Source organism: Pelobates fuscus, chromosome 10, assembly GCF_036172605.1.
Source record: "Pelobates fuscus isolate aPelFus1 chromosome 10, aPelFus1.pri, whole genome shotgun sequence".
Classification (NCBI taxonomy): Eukaryota; Metazoa; Chordata; class Amphibia; order Anura; family Pelobatidae; genus Pelobates; species Pelobates fuscus.
This window is the reverse complement of record NC_086326.1, coordinates 73,366,475-73,380,758: the sequence shown is the minus strand read 5'-3', so window position 1 is coordinate 73,380,758 and position 14,284 is coordinate 73,366,475. Positions and strand designations below refer to the sequence as shown.

The window sequence follows — 14,284 nt, the reverse complement described above, 5'->3', positions numbered from 1 at the left end:
GGTCTTTCGTGAGTGTTGTGTCGTGTAGTCAGTCTTGCAAGTGAGAGGGGGGGTCTCTACTTGGGTAGGTTGTGTTCTTGGGTCAGCATGTCAGCGGTGGGTCATGTGTTTTGGGGTATGCTGTGGGGAAGTGGGGGTGCAGGTTAGTGGGGAAGGATATTGCAGGTGGGGGGAGGGTAGGCGTAGGCACAGAGAGCGGGGGGGAGGATGCGGAAGATCAGCGGGGGGTAAGGGGTGTCCGGTTCTGGGTCCCCACTCCAGTCCCCCCCGGGACGCTGGGCAGCTCCAGCTCCACGTGATTGTCTTTGTTTGGTTGGGCTGATGGCCCAGCTTCCGCATTGTCAGTCGGTTCCGCCAGGGCCCCAGCGTCTTCCTCCACTGCCGGGTATTATGCAGCCTCCGCGTTTGCTGCGGTGGAGGCGAGCCAGTGGTATCACGCGTCGTAGTAGCGTTGTATGCGTCCCGTTGCGGAGTGGATTAGCTCCTCTATGCGTCTGATGTGGAAGCACCCTGGTCATCCACTTTCTGATCGTCGGGGCCGTGTGTTGTTTCCAATGTCCCGGGATGAGGCTGCGGGCTGCGTTCAATAGGTGTGGGATCGCCGTTTTTTAAAATTGTTGATGGGGATCGGTGTTAGTTGGAGCAGGTATGTTTCGGGTGTGAGTTGCAGGTTTGCATCTGTTATGGTTGTGAGCATTTTGTGGACCTCTGTCCAGAAGGGCTGGATAAGGGGGCAGGACCACCATATGTGGAAGAGGGATCCTAGTTCCTTCCCGCATCTCCAGCATTCCGGTTCGTTTGTGGCTTTCATCGTGGTTAGCTTTTCCGGTGTTCTTAATTTTTATTTCAATTCTGAAATCACTGCTATGACATTTTACTTTTGTAAATGTTCTTGTTGCATCATTACTTCCCATTATATGTAAAATGTTGTTGTTCTTTCAGATTACAGCTATAGAAGACTCGTTGCAGGAACGTCCTTTGTACCATCATGGCTCAGTTTGGAGGCCAAAAGAATCCTCCTCCGTGGGCCACCCAATTTACAGCAACTGCGGTGTCTCAACCAGGTAAAACTGCATTTTGTTGCATTTACGTTTGGTTAATCATATGTTTTCTATGAAAATGTTGATATTTGGCTTTGCTTGGTAATTCTGTTCTGTTCTGCTTTACCAAAAAGATGCAAGAGCAATCCTGTCTCATCATTCTGTCAGCGCTCCAGCTAGGGCTATATTCACAACTCTGTCTAATAAATACAATATCTGTAATCCATATTGTTAGGTATGTTAGGAATATTCTGGACTACTATTTTTTCTATTTATTTTTTCTATTCTAATCCGGGGGGGGGGGGGGGCTTAAGGAGTAGTGAACCTGGCCTGCTCTGATATTTTGCTAAGTGAATTCCAGTCTGAGGGCTCCTTTAAGTTCTCAAATTAAAGCAGCTGCTTTGGTGCCTGTGATATGTATAGCAAAATGTGGGCGCTGTCTGTGAGCATTATAAATTATGTGACACTTAACCAGGCTGGAGAGATTCCAGTTGCCTCTGCTTTACTGCTGGTGTGTTTGATATATCTGTATTTATTTACTTGTGTTTTTTTTTCCTCTTTTAAGTGCTTAACCCCTTAAGGACCAAACTTCTGGAATAAAAGGGAATCATGACATGTCACACATGTCATGTGTCCTTAAGGGGTTAATTATTGTTTCTTATTATTATTGTTATTAATATAAATATATATTTTTTAAATTACTAATTCATCCTTTTCAGCACATTATCAGCTGACAACGGAATCACAATTTTTCTTCTGAGATAAACCGTTGTATGCACGAACATCTTGGTTAAGTTCTGTGTATTACATCTGTTTATGTTCAGTGTTAAACAGTGCTGATTGTATGCTTAACTATTTAAACGCCAAAGGTGTGCTTAAGGCAATGCTTTTCAATGCATCAGACTTGTCTCCAACACTTAAATGGTTAATTCAAATGTTGTCACTTAAGCAGAGTGTGAAATAATCCTGGCATACAGAGCTGAATAATTAAAATTGTATGTTGCCATCACATAAAGAGCTGACACAGGCAGTACTTGTGATACCACCCAGGAGCTCTAATAACGGTGATAGTCTTGAATTTGTGGTACAAAATGTTCCCTTTTATGAAATAATGGAAAGTGCAAATTTAAAAGGATGCTCTTGACTATTGTTGACACTTTTTTTTTTTTTTTTTTTTGGCATTAAAAGAATGAAAAAAATTGTAGGTTTACCCAAATTGGGAAATGCCTGACACTTGTTAGCAAATCCTAAATTTCACATTGTATTCAAGGTGAGCTAAGCATATCTCAAATAATATTGCTCAACAGAATATTATGAGACACATAGTCTTGCAGTTGACAGCATTTCCACTCGTCATATAAGATAAATGGGGCTGCTATAAAAGCAGCAATGTGAGTGATGTCAGGTTACTTATAGTTTCATTCTCGGATCTGCAAGTTTACAGCCTTTCAGTACATTCCCAAGGTTACACAGTCACTGGTGTGGCATCTGCACATTCTGACCTCAGAACTCTAAAATTACAACATTCATTTTCCAGCTCTTTCGCTAACGCAATATATGCGTTGTATGCGCATCGTTGCTTATGTATGCAATATAACACACCACAGCAAAGTGTTTCAGTACTTTTCATTTAGCTTCCTAAGGCCATGCTATCTTCCAGCTAATTAGTCACAAATTCTCTTCTGTAACTTGGTTTAATAAAGGGCTAGATCTTCATGGGTTGTGTGTAGGGGTACATCTATTAAAATACTATTCTGAATTTAACCCTTGATTTGTTTAGCAAGGTAAGGGTGCTATGGAGTAAACCTCTCTCGGCACAAACAAATTGCACAGATTTGAGTGCTGGAGAGCTAATTGAATGACTGGTACAACGTATTCACAGGGATAGAATGGAAAGAGAAGTCCGATTCCAGAGTCGGTGGTAGATCGGTAGTTAATGATTCTTATAAATCTTCCCTAGAAAGACTGCTATTCAGGAGGTGTACTTAATTTTCCATATAAGATCAAACGTAGCTGACATTTTCTTTAAAAAAACAACACATTTGGGAGATTGTACGGCAGTAGTTCTGCTATGCTATATAATTATTCTCCTACACACTGCATGTTTCTGTCTGCTGCTCCTGCGCTGTCAGCCCCATGTGAGCAGAATAGTTTCTGTCATTCTCGCCATGCGTTACAGACGGGATGCTTCCTGCGCTGTGGCATATGATCGGAAACTCATTCTGGAATATGACAAGTATCTTATTCAGTCTGCCTGTTTTTCATTCCTTCAAAATGACATCTTATCACTGCTGTATGCGAAGAAGGGATTTGAACTGTGAGCATAACTCCCTCCATTGAATGTACAGATTCATTAACATGGTCAATATATATTACAAATTTGTGTAGCAATTACAATCGGTTATCTTTGGTACCCAATCACTTACATGCACATTGTATATAAGCATGCAGTTTTTCTCTGTCTCTGGAAACCCTAGTAATGTGCTAATGTAGACATGATGTCCTTTTCTTAGCTCCCCTAGGGGTCCAGCAGCCATCGTTACTTGGAGCCTCCCCTACAATCTACACTCAGCAATCAGCACTGGCAGCAGCTGGCCTCACCTCCCCATCTCCAGCTAATTACCAGCTGACTCAAACTGCAGCTTTGCAGCAACAGGCAGCTGCCGCTGCAGCCGCCGCTGCTCTGCAACAGGTAAACCATCATCATCTTGTATATAAATGTTCTTCCTGGTTTAGTAGTCTGCAAAAAGTGATTTATAGATAAATATTTCCTTTGCTACATATTTGTTGCAGTAGGGTAAGGATGCATTGCTTGTTACATGGTGTTACCCATGATAAAATTGATAAAAGGGGCACAATGGTCCCCAAACCAACTTTAGCTTAATGAAGCACTTGTTGTGTATAGATCATGCCTCTGAAGTTTCACTGCTATTTAGGAGATAAATCACTTTTTTTATTTTTTTCCTGCAGCCCTAGCCACACCTTCCTGGCTGTGACTGACACAGCATGCATGAAACCAAAATGGATGCACTTTCAATCAGCTGCAACTTACTTTGAAAGTTTTTATCTCCTGCACTGTAAATTGAGCTTTAATTACATACAGTAGGCTCCTGTAGGGTCCAGAAATCTTTTAACTGTGCAGGAGATGAGAAATGATCAAGTAAACATAATTTGCAATAAAGGAAGTGTAAACATTAATGACTCTTTACAGGAAGTGTTTTAGGAAGACTGTGTAAGTCACATGAAGGGAAGTGTGCCTTGGGCTGCATAAAGTGATTTAACTCCTAAATGGCAGAGAAACCAAGCAGTGTGACTGCAGGGGCATGATCTATACACCAAAACAGCTTCATTAAGCTAAAAAATGTTTGGTGCCTATAATGTCCCTTTTATTAATGGTGCGGTCCAGTAGCACTCCTTGCATCCAAGCCAAAGCATTTGACAAGTTCAAGTGAAGGAATTCTTGTGCATGACCTGATGTTGGACTATTAATTCCTTACTTGCCTGAGAGTGATGATGATTTTAATCTCACAGGAATTAAAGGGCTATGGTTTTCATAAATCTGCAATTTCTATTGCTGTTATTCTGTGAAAACTCCTATGGTTAAAGTAGTCCACTACCATTTGTAGAGATTTGATATATTTGCTGTTGCTTGTTGCAGTCCCTTCCCCAATGGAGTATAATGCTACTCAAAGCTGATGGCTTACTTTACATTGCAGTGTGTCACTATTGGCCTTTACTGTTCTATTCATGAGTGCCAGTGTGATCAGCAGAACATCGATAACACTGCAGCTCAATAAAAATCAACCTTGTTAAATCCGAATCCACCCACTGTGTGAGGACCATGCTTGCTGACAGAAAGTGTTAATAATTGTGTTCCCATTTTATTTTAGCAGTACACACAGCCTCAGCAGACCATATACAGTGTACAACAGCAGGTATGTATATATTTTATTATCAAACATGGCACGAATAACAAGATACATTGATATCTTTATCTATTGGTTTTAATACAGTATGAGCAAAAAAACATTTTATAGTTTTCTTTCTCACACAGCTTTTTGACACTTTATAATATTTCTAATAAACTATTAAAGGTTACAAAGTGTTTTTTTTTTTTTTTTGTGAAAAATGTATATTTGAAAAAATAATTTGGTTTGAAAGCAATGTTAAGTTAGATGGGACTTTGTTTGTTAAAGGACCATTATAGGCACCCAGACCACTTCAGCTTAATGAAGTGGTCTGGGTGCCAGGTCCATCTAGGATTAACCATTTCTGCTGTAAACCTAGCAGTTTCAGAGAAACTGCTATGTTTACCTATGGTTTAATCCAGCCTCTAGTGGCTGTCTCACTGACAGCCGCTAGAGGCGCTTCCGCGCTTCTCACTGTGATTTTCACAGTAAGAAGACGACAGCATCCATAGGAAAGCATTGAGAATGCTTTCCTAGGAACTGGCTGAATGCGCGCGCAGCTCTTCGCATTCAGCCGATGACATCAGAAGAGGGAGCCCGGCGCTGGAGAAAGGTAAGTGTTTAACCCCTTCCTCCCCCTTCAGCCCGGTGGGAGTGGGACACTGAGTTTGTTTTCCTGGCACTATAGTGGTCCTTTAACATATAACACTAGAACTTTACTGCTGTTTGAAAAGTGCATGAGTACATCAATTTTAAAAATATTGTAAACATTTAACTATTTCATAAAATTTAGAAATAACTGTATCCATAAAACATCCACTGATAACAATTTGTAACATCTCTAGTGTATGTAGTGGGTTCCAATAAAATACAGTATATTGTGTGTATGAATTGGTATGTATATTTTTTATTTTATTTTTATTTTTCTATTTGGTCTTAAATATTTGCTTTCATAATAAAAGTATGTATTCGCACTGGGTAGGTGAAATATAATATTTATAACGACGTACTTTTTTTTTTTTTGTACAGTTACAGCAGCCACAGCAAACTCTATTAACACAGGTGAGTATGCATGATGGTATATTATTTTTTTAGTGTCGGTTCCTTATCTGCTCTGTTCTTTCTTCCTTTTTTTGTACTTTAGACTGACTGTTCTCATGACACTGTTTAAACAGTCTGGCCATATGTTTTTATAGAGGTGGGCAGCTACTCTTGCATTCCATTAGAGTTTTGCATTACCTGCCTCTCTCTATGTTTGATACAACTGGGGAATACAATCAAATTTTTGCTTTAATGAATAGTAATGCAGGTCTAGCAAGGATGGATGTGAGATTACCTGGGGAATACAATAAGAGTTTCGCTTTGACAAACAATAGTTAAATTCTAGCATGGATGTATATGAGATGGGCGGTATGTGGGCCACCGAAGGGCTGGAGATGATGGGCATACAAAATGTGTTTTGTGTTGTCGTTGTATCACAGTGAAACAAAACGCGTGTTATTATTCATTTGTAAAAATCGGGGTTCTTTACACACACACTCCATACAGTCACAGAGTAATGAATAAGATTAATAAGATGGTGCGTGGGCAGTGTCGGACATAACAAATGCATTTAGATAACCCATTTTCTGGAACATTGATAAGAGCGTAAATTAAATAAGGGGATACTTAAGACAGACAGTGTTATTTACTAAAGTAAGAAAAGTCAAACTGGAATTCAGATATTGGGGGGGTGGGGGTGGGGGAGGAGGAGTGTGGGGGGGGGGTGGGGGGGTGGGGGGGGGGGGGGGAGGAGGAGTGTGGGGGGGGGTGGGGGGGGGGTGGGGAGTGTGGGGGGGGGTGGGGGGGGGGGTGGGGAGTGTGGGGAGTGTGGGGGTGGTGGGGAGTGTGGGGGGGTGGGGAGTGTGGGGGGGGGGGGTGGGGAGTGTGGGGGGGTGGGTGGGGGGGGGGGTGAAACTATGTTAAACTTTTGATATTCCTGCATTACTTTTTTTTTTTTTTTTTTTTTTTTTTTTTACCCTTAGACATGAGATCTCTGGGATTTATTCGATGGTCCCAAGAATTAGAATGGGAGTTTCAATTTCTTGCCATTATATGTTTAAACCTTGAGTTATTAATAACATTAGAAACGTTAGATTACGTTAAAGAGCACAATCTACTCTGTTTTGTAGCAGACTGTGACCCTACCTACGAGCCTTGCGTTGTCCACTCCCCAACAGGCTGCACAGATAACGGTTTCATACCCAACACCACGATCCAGCCAGCAGCAGACTCAGACACAGAAGCAGCGTGTTTTCACGGGCGTTGTGACCAAGCTCCATGAAACATTTGGGTTTGTGGATGAAGATGTATTTTTTCAGCTTACGTATGTATTTACAAATATTTATTTCTAATTTGTAAAGTATGATGGATGCTGTTATTTATTTCTTAATTTATTTTCCTTCACGGCAACATTTTACACTGGATGCAAATTATTTTAATCCTTAAGGAAAACTAAAATCGTAAAATCCCTTTATTTTTAAAAAAATATTTTATGTCAATCATAAATCTAATTACTGGAAAATACTGTTGATTTTTTTCATTTTTTATTATGCTTGTATTACATCTATTTAGCTCTGTAACCAATGGAATACAAACTAAACATGTTTACAGTAGAATGCTAACATAGAGAATTGTATTCTATCTGGTCCCCAACTTGAAATGCTCTGCATGCACACTATGCTTGCCTAGATATCCTAGGTGTAAAAAAAAAAAACAACTGGGCCTGAGATTTGAACCCTTCCAATTATAAAATGACAATAAAAAGGTTATATTCCGCTATCTTGGGTATTACATTAGGACTTGCGTTCTAAGTCTAAGGAACAAAAATGTGTGAAATGTTTATATATGTACATCTATCTTAAGATCACTTTTTGGTCCAAGGAACTAGGACCATGCTGAGCTGAGATATTGATGTTTCTGGTACAAAGATGGCCCCCGTGTTTAAACAGAAGTAAAATAAATATATATGTAAAATAGTAATGTCAAAAAATCAGGATGACTGTAGTGTGATGTTGGAGTGGTTGAGAAAACTCAGGTCAGGTCAGGTATTTTAAATTTTTTTTATTTTTTTTTCTGCTTACAGTGCCGTCAAAGGAAAATCTCCCCAAGTCGGAGATCGAGTGCTGGTAGAGGCTACTTACAATCCGAATATGCCATTTAAATGGAATGCACAGAGGATACAGACCCTTCCAAACCAGGTATTTAAATGCCTTTCTCTGCATCTAAATTGCCTCCTTTCCTTATTCAATTTTCCTGTGTTTAATATTGCTCCTGTATTTTACCCCAGAATCCAGCTCCAGCACAGTCTCTGATGAAAAACCCTCAATCTGTAATGAACCCAGTTGCTCAGCAGGGTGCATTTGCTGTTCAGTCTCAGCCCCCTCCTCAAGCCCAAACTTTGCTGCAGGCTCAGATATCCGCTGCTTCACTCACTCCTCTTCTTCAGACACAGCCATCTCCACTTTTACAGCAGCCACAGCAAAAAGGTGAGCACAATGCCAAATTAAATTGTTTTTTTAAAACATTTGTTATTCTTGGCAGAGGGTTTGGAAAAAATATAAATCGTGAATATGATTGTTTTCCATGTAGCTTAACATGTATTTCCCCAGCTTCAGGAATATATAATTTTCAGAAATAGGGTGCAAAAGAGCCAGGGGTTTAAGCCCAAGAGTACATTTTATATAGAATGTATAGAAATGAGCTCCACCCTAAATCTAAACATGTTCTGGGAATTATCCTGAAGAAATATATTGGAGTCCCTAGCACTCAACCGTTATGGAGGTGCATCTAAACCCCACAAAAAAAATACATACACTAAAAGCCAAAGCAAACCATGCACGCTCAATTATATGCTATCAATCAAAGAGTATTTTTCTTTAAAAGAAAAAATTGGTGTACTGTTATATACTCCCAAGAGTAGAAAAACACTGTTTCATAAATATTGGAAAAAGATAAACAAAATGTAAGGATTTGTCTTAATTGAGACAATACAATAATACCAAAAAAACAAGGGGAATGTGCCCATGTATGAAAGAAAGCTGTCAATATTAGAATATACAGAATTGTATAAACTAGAGTAGTGAAGTTTTATATAACGAAAACATATAATATCAATACTGATTATACAAATGTCAACAGTCATAGGATAAACATTTAACAGAACCTTTCTGTCAAAAGTAAGACTTGCTACTATAGGTTAAAGCCATCAGAGGAAAAAATAACCGGTAAACAATAATCAGTATTGTTGTTAGTCTTTGGGTCCCAGATCATCAAGAATGGAGTTGAAATAAGATTGTAACACCCATAAGTTTGATTGCAGTACTAAACTAAATGTCACTGTGTATATAGGTATGTATTATCTTCAAGTTCAACCAGATTAGTTCACTTGTATCAGTGAAGAAATGCAGTAATGCCTATCCATAAAAATAAAGGAATCTATACATCAGTTGAATATTTACAACAAATAAATTGCCTTCATTACATTTAAATGTATCACGTTTTCTTTGGTTGTTGCTGTGTGGACTGAAGATGCCACTTGTTCATCTTGTCACCACGCCTGACCAGTGATCCTTCTATGTCCTCCTTGCTAGCCATTTCAGTTCTTTCAACAACTTTTGTCTTTTCTCTTTCTTTCCTGAATTTTTTTATTTCCTTCTTCACACTTCCCTTACTCTCCACCTTGCCTCAGTTCTGCATGCTTACCTGTTCCGATGTACAAAAGGGTTCTAACCCTGGTAGCCTACGAATAAAGAGAGCTCTGCCACCTGGGGTACAGATCTTTTGTGGCAGAACTTACCACCTATTTGTGTGTTTTATCCTTTTTCTGTTCGGAAGTACTTTAATACAAAAAAATCCATTTGTCTTCCGAACGAGGACCACCACTTTACCCCATTAGAATGTTCACACAAGCAACTTAAGTGCGAAAACGCAAGGGAAGTAATTAATGAATTCTTCCCCTGGGTGGCCGCCATTTCATATTACTGAACAAGTGGCAGACAAAAGAATGGCGGTCATCTTGTCTCTCGAACGTGGGCAGCGGTACTTTGTCATCGAGTGCCTGGAACTCTTTTCGGCTAGGCACTCACACGAACGCCGGTAAAACTTAGAACGCTGCCCATTCTATTTCCCGACCACATATATGAATGATGTTCGGGGGATATGAACTACCGAACAGGGGAGCATTCGTATCCTGAAATGAAGAAATTCCCTTGCTTTGTGTTCACACAGGAACCCCACAAACTGAGACCGGCCAGGGCACATATTTTCCTTGAACTGTTTTGGCCTAGTGTCTGGCCGGTGAAAACTTCACCTCGATGGCATTCCCATTTCACAGAACCGAGTGATCTTTGGATATGTTATGCAGTCAGATTGGGGCTATCCGGGGGGTGTACTTTCTGTGGGGTTCCCGAGTATGGTGGGGACACTTTTGGGGTACTGTATATTTTGTATGGATTTTCTGTACCTGAGAGATAATTGGATTAGAGGTTTTTCTCATGCAATTTTCTCTCTGGCACAGAGGATCTTGGGATCGAAACCCCTGTTTTATTGTGTTGTAGGACCCATGTAAAAGCAGTGTGTGTGTGGTCTGAATAAACTTGGTTTACTCCCAGAACTATGTTTTGTCTTGTTACTGGGGGAATGGATGTCTGCTTGTGCTAATAGTTCCAGAGTGGCTGAAGGAAGGAATTAGCGGAGGTAACCAGTCGAGTTACCCGTGGTCAGCTACATCTTTATTATACTGATCCCTTGTAGAGGCTAACGGCAGACTGGTTTAAGGTGCGATAGTATCCCTACACTGTGAGCAGGAAGACTGTGAGGGAAGAAATCAATTTAAATGCGTGCCACGGAAGTCACAGATCTCCTCTGTCTCTTGAAAATAGCAGATCGGATACATAAGAACTAGAGTTTCCCCAGATTTCTTATCTCCTTGCGTTGCTTGGTGCCACTCATTACAGCAGTGCCCTAGTAGTTCTAGCTCTAAAAAAGTATCAAGAGCTGACACTAAATGGCCGTTACATCAGGGAATAGTACAGAAATTGAATTACTTTTCACATGGAAACAAAACCTCTTCCATGCAGAAAACATTGTGTGACTGTTAAATCAAATGTTCTGCTAACCTAAAAGGGGAATGATCAAGTCTCATGATTTTTAAAATTGTTTATTTATAACTCAATCAAATCTGCCTTTGCAAAGTCTGAAAAAAAGGAAAATAAAAAGTTGAAATCCAGGCTGTCCTGTGACCGAGGTCCTTCATCTTGGCTCCATGTTAAACATTGGTTTTAGCTTTGCTCTTTGCACTTGTCAACACACTGAGAGGAAGAGAAACCAAACAACAATGTACCAAGACTGAGTGGGATTGTGAATTCAGTTGCTTAGCTTCTACTATGCATTAAAAGAAAACCGATCTGTTCTCCTTATTCCCTTTTTTCGCCATCTATTTTATTTTTTTGGGTTAATATTTGTTTTTATTGTTATTATTTATGCATTGTCTAGTTCTCAAATGGAAAACTTTTTGCATGGATAAATGTTTTACATGATATTCTTTTCATAGTTACTCCATTTTTCTGTAAACATACTCCTGTTATAAGTGGTATTGTCCAAATAGTTTTTGTTATATGTTTGCTGTTATTGAGCAAAAATGAAAACTTAATCAATAAATAACTTGGAAAAAGAAACTTTAATGCCCCCACCCCACTCCAGCCCCCCCTCCATAATGTAAATTGTCAAACCATTTGATAACGATTTGACTTCTTACATGGGGGTGTCAGTCCCTGCCTCTCCCTGTATGGAGAGACGGAACCTCCTGCTTAGCTCAGGTAGAGAACTTGACATCAACTGACAAAAACAAAGTAAAAAGTCAGACTGTTGGCAACCCCTTCACTACTACATTGGAGATCACCAATGCCCTTCTGGCATCATAACCACTGCAAAGCACTATATGGTTTCATTTCTTGGATTGTTACTTTAACCTGCATTATAGATAACTTTCAATAACGTTTAAGAAAATAAGTGTTCTATCAAATCTAAATACCTTTGCTAACCCCCCAAAATACTTCAAAATATTGCCTTCCACTTGAGGTATAGATGTAAATTCAATATCCATTCCTATTCCTTTGACTCACAGCTGCTGTTTTCTACAGAAGCCTCCCTTACTAACTGAAACTGCTTTGATATACATTGCGTTGGCATAAAAACCTAACCTCAAAAGGCTGTAATTAGACATTTAAATGTATGGGATCTTTCAAGACATTCTGTATCAGGGTATCCGTGGAAATGCATATTGCTGCGTTGCAAGTATGTTAATCTTAGTAAAGTGGGTGTGCTATTATTCTTCCAGCTTGGAATAAAACATCTAAATGTATTTATTTTAGCTGGACTGTTACAAACCCCTGTTCGTATTGTGACTCAACCACAGCCAGTTCGTCGATTGGAACCTCCCTCTAGATTTTCTGGTAGGAGTGAAAGATTAGAGTCACTATCAAGTAGGAAGGATGACCGGAAGTAAGTTACCATACTTTGTTGTTTGTTTATATTGCACGTATATAAAGCTGAACTATATTCCTTACGTCATGCAGGCTGTTAAATCCTACCATGTCCCCAAAATTTAAGTTAAAGTAATTCAAATGGGATGCGGTATTTACATATTCTCACAAACAAGTGAATCTGCACAGTGATAATTTAATCAAACCAGAGAATACTGGGAAGAGTTTATTAACATTCATAAACTATAACTGCAATGCAAATTAAGTGTCTTACGGCCTTTGTGCAGGGAAGTGTGTGTGTGTGTGTGTGTGTGCTTTCATATCCATGACTAGTAATTCCATGGTATGTGTATCAGGATCAACGCGTTACATTTTGTTTCCCCTTTTTAGCCGAGAAAGAGACAGAGAGAGGCGCAGATCACGTGACCGATCACCTCCAAGGAAAAGATCAAGAGAGAGATCACCACGTCGTGAGCGAGATCGATCTCCACGAAGACCTAGACGAGCTACACCTCGCTACACTGTTCAATTTTCCAAATTCTCTCTGGACTGGTAGGTTCCATTTTTGTCTTTTGGAACAATTTACTGCTTCCCTAAGGCTAAACTTGGCAACAGCATTATTTGTCAAGCAGTTCATTACATTAGTTGCTTCTTCTCTGGCTCGTATGAATGAACTAGAATTTGTTTGTGAAAGGAAAATAGGCATTACCATTGCTCATTCACCTGAACAAAAATGGTTTAATTCATTATTGCATATGATTGGAGAGAAAGCAGTGGCTGTGTGTGACAACAATTATTGCAAATGCTTTTGTGCTGTGTCAAATAATTTTACCCACACAGGTGAGCAAGATGCCACGTATTAATTGGGGCTAAGCCAAGTTGTTGTTGTTATTGCCATTTATATAGGGCCGTCAGATTCCGTAGCGCTTTACAATATTATGAGAGGGGGGATTTAACTATAAATAGGACAATTACAAGAAAACTTACATGAACGATAGTTTGAAGAGTACCCTGCTCAAACGAGCTTACAGTCTATAGGAGGTGGGGTATAATTACATATCTATATGAAATTTTATTCTAACTGTATTTTGATATTAAAATATATATATTTTTATATCAAAATACACTTAGAATGGAATTGTGTGTATATATAAATAAAAATAATACGAAATATTCATATGTCCATATACAAAATTACATAAATAATTATATAAATATACACGTAGACTTCAAATATATAAATTGCATATATATTTAAATTCTACGTGCATATTTATGTAATATTTTTACATAATTAAGTAATTTTATTAATTGCAATTTGAGGGACCGGCCTGCCAACCCAGGCTGAAATTCCAGAGAATTTAATTTGCTAGCACTGTATTTTACCCTGTAACTTTCTATGACACCCTTTTTACATTGAAAATGGCCAGGTTGACAACCACACGCGTGACCCAAATACTGACCCAATACTTTGATGACAATGACACACCGGACGTTGCCCCCCTCACTATATGGGAGGCACATAAATGCGTCATACGGGGACACCTGATCAGTCTATGCACCCAACGAAAGAGGGAACATACCGCCAAGATACAGGTCCTGACACGCTAAATAGCTACCCTCGAGACGCGACACAAGACTGACCAAACAGACGATATCTATCGCCGCCTCACAGATGTCAGGGTACCTGTGGTCTCTACCTCCGAAAGAGGTAGAGACTTAGCTGTTCCTCCATCCAGACGGTCTGATGGCTCCCTTCCCCGCGGTCTATCCGGTCATGCTAGGCCGGCCGCGAGGGAGTGACTGCCTTTTA

General features: G+C 39.7%; 1 protein-coding gene across 3 annotated transcripts in view; it reads left to right on the top strand.

The window, feature by feature from the left end:
- The window catches only part of CCAR1 (cell division cycle and apoptosis regulator 1), an 82,873-nt gene that overhangs the window by 23,302 nt on the left and 45,287 nt on the right, over positions 1 to 14,284 (top strand). Inside the window, exons 2-10 of one of the 3 annotated variants that reach the window (XM_063434208.1) lie at positions 943 to 1,064; positions 3,554 to 3,732; positions 4,934 to 4,975; positions 5,978 to 6,010; positions 7,120 to 7,313; positions 8,073 to 8,187; positions 8,277 to 8,475; positions 12,361 to 12,490; positions 12,862 to 13,023. In XM_063434208.1, the coding sequence (XP_063290278.1) occupies positions 989 to 1,064; positions 3,554 to 3,732; positions 4,934 to 4,975; positions 5,978 to 6,010; positions 7,120 to 7,313; positions 8,073 to 8,187; positions 8,277 to 8,475; positions 12,361 to 12,490; positions 12,862 to 13,023 (1,130 nt within the window). In that variant the 5' untranslated portion in view covers positions 943 to 988. Of the gene's footprint in view, positions 1 to 942; positions 1,065 to 3,553; positions 3,733 to 4,930; positions 4,976 to 5,977; positions 6,011 to 7,119; positions 7,314 to 8,072; positions 8,188 to 8,276; positions 8,476 to 12,360; positions 12,491 to 12,861; positions 13,024 to 14,284 lie in introns of all 3 variants that reach the window. The other 2 variants (XM_063434209.1, XM_063434207.1) reach the window with 2 other exon arrangements.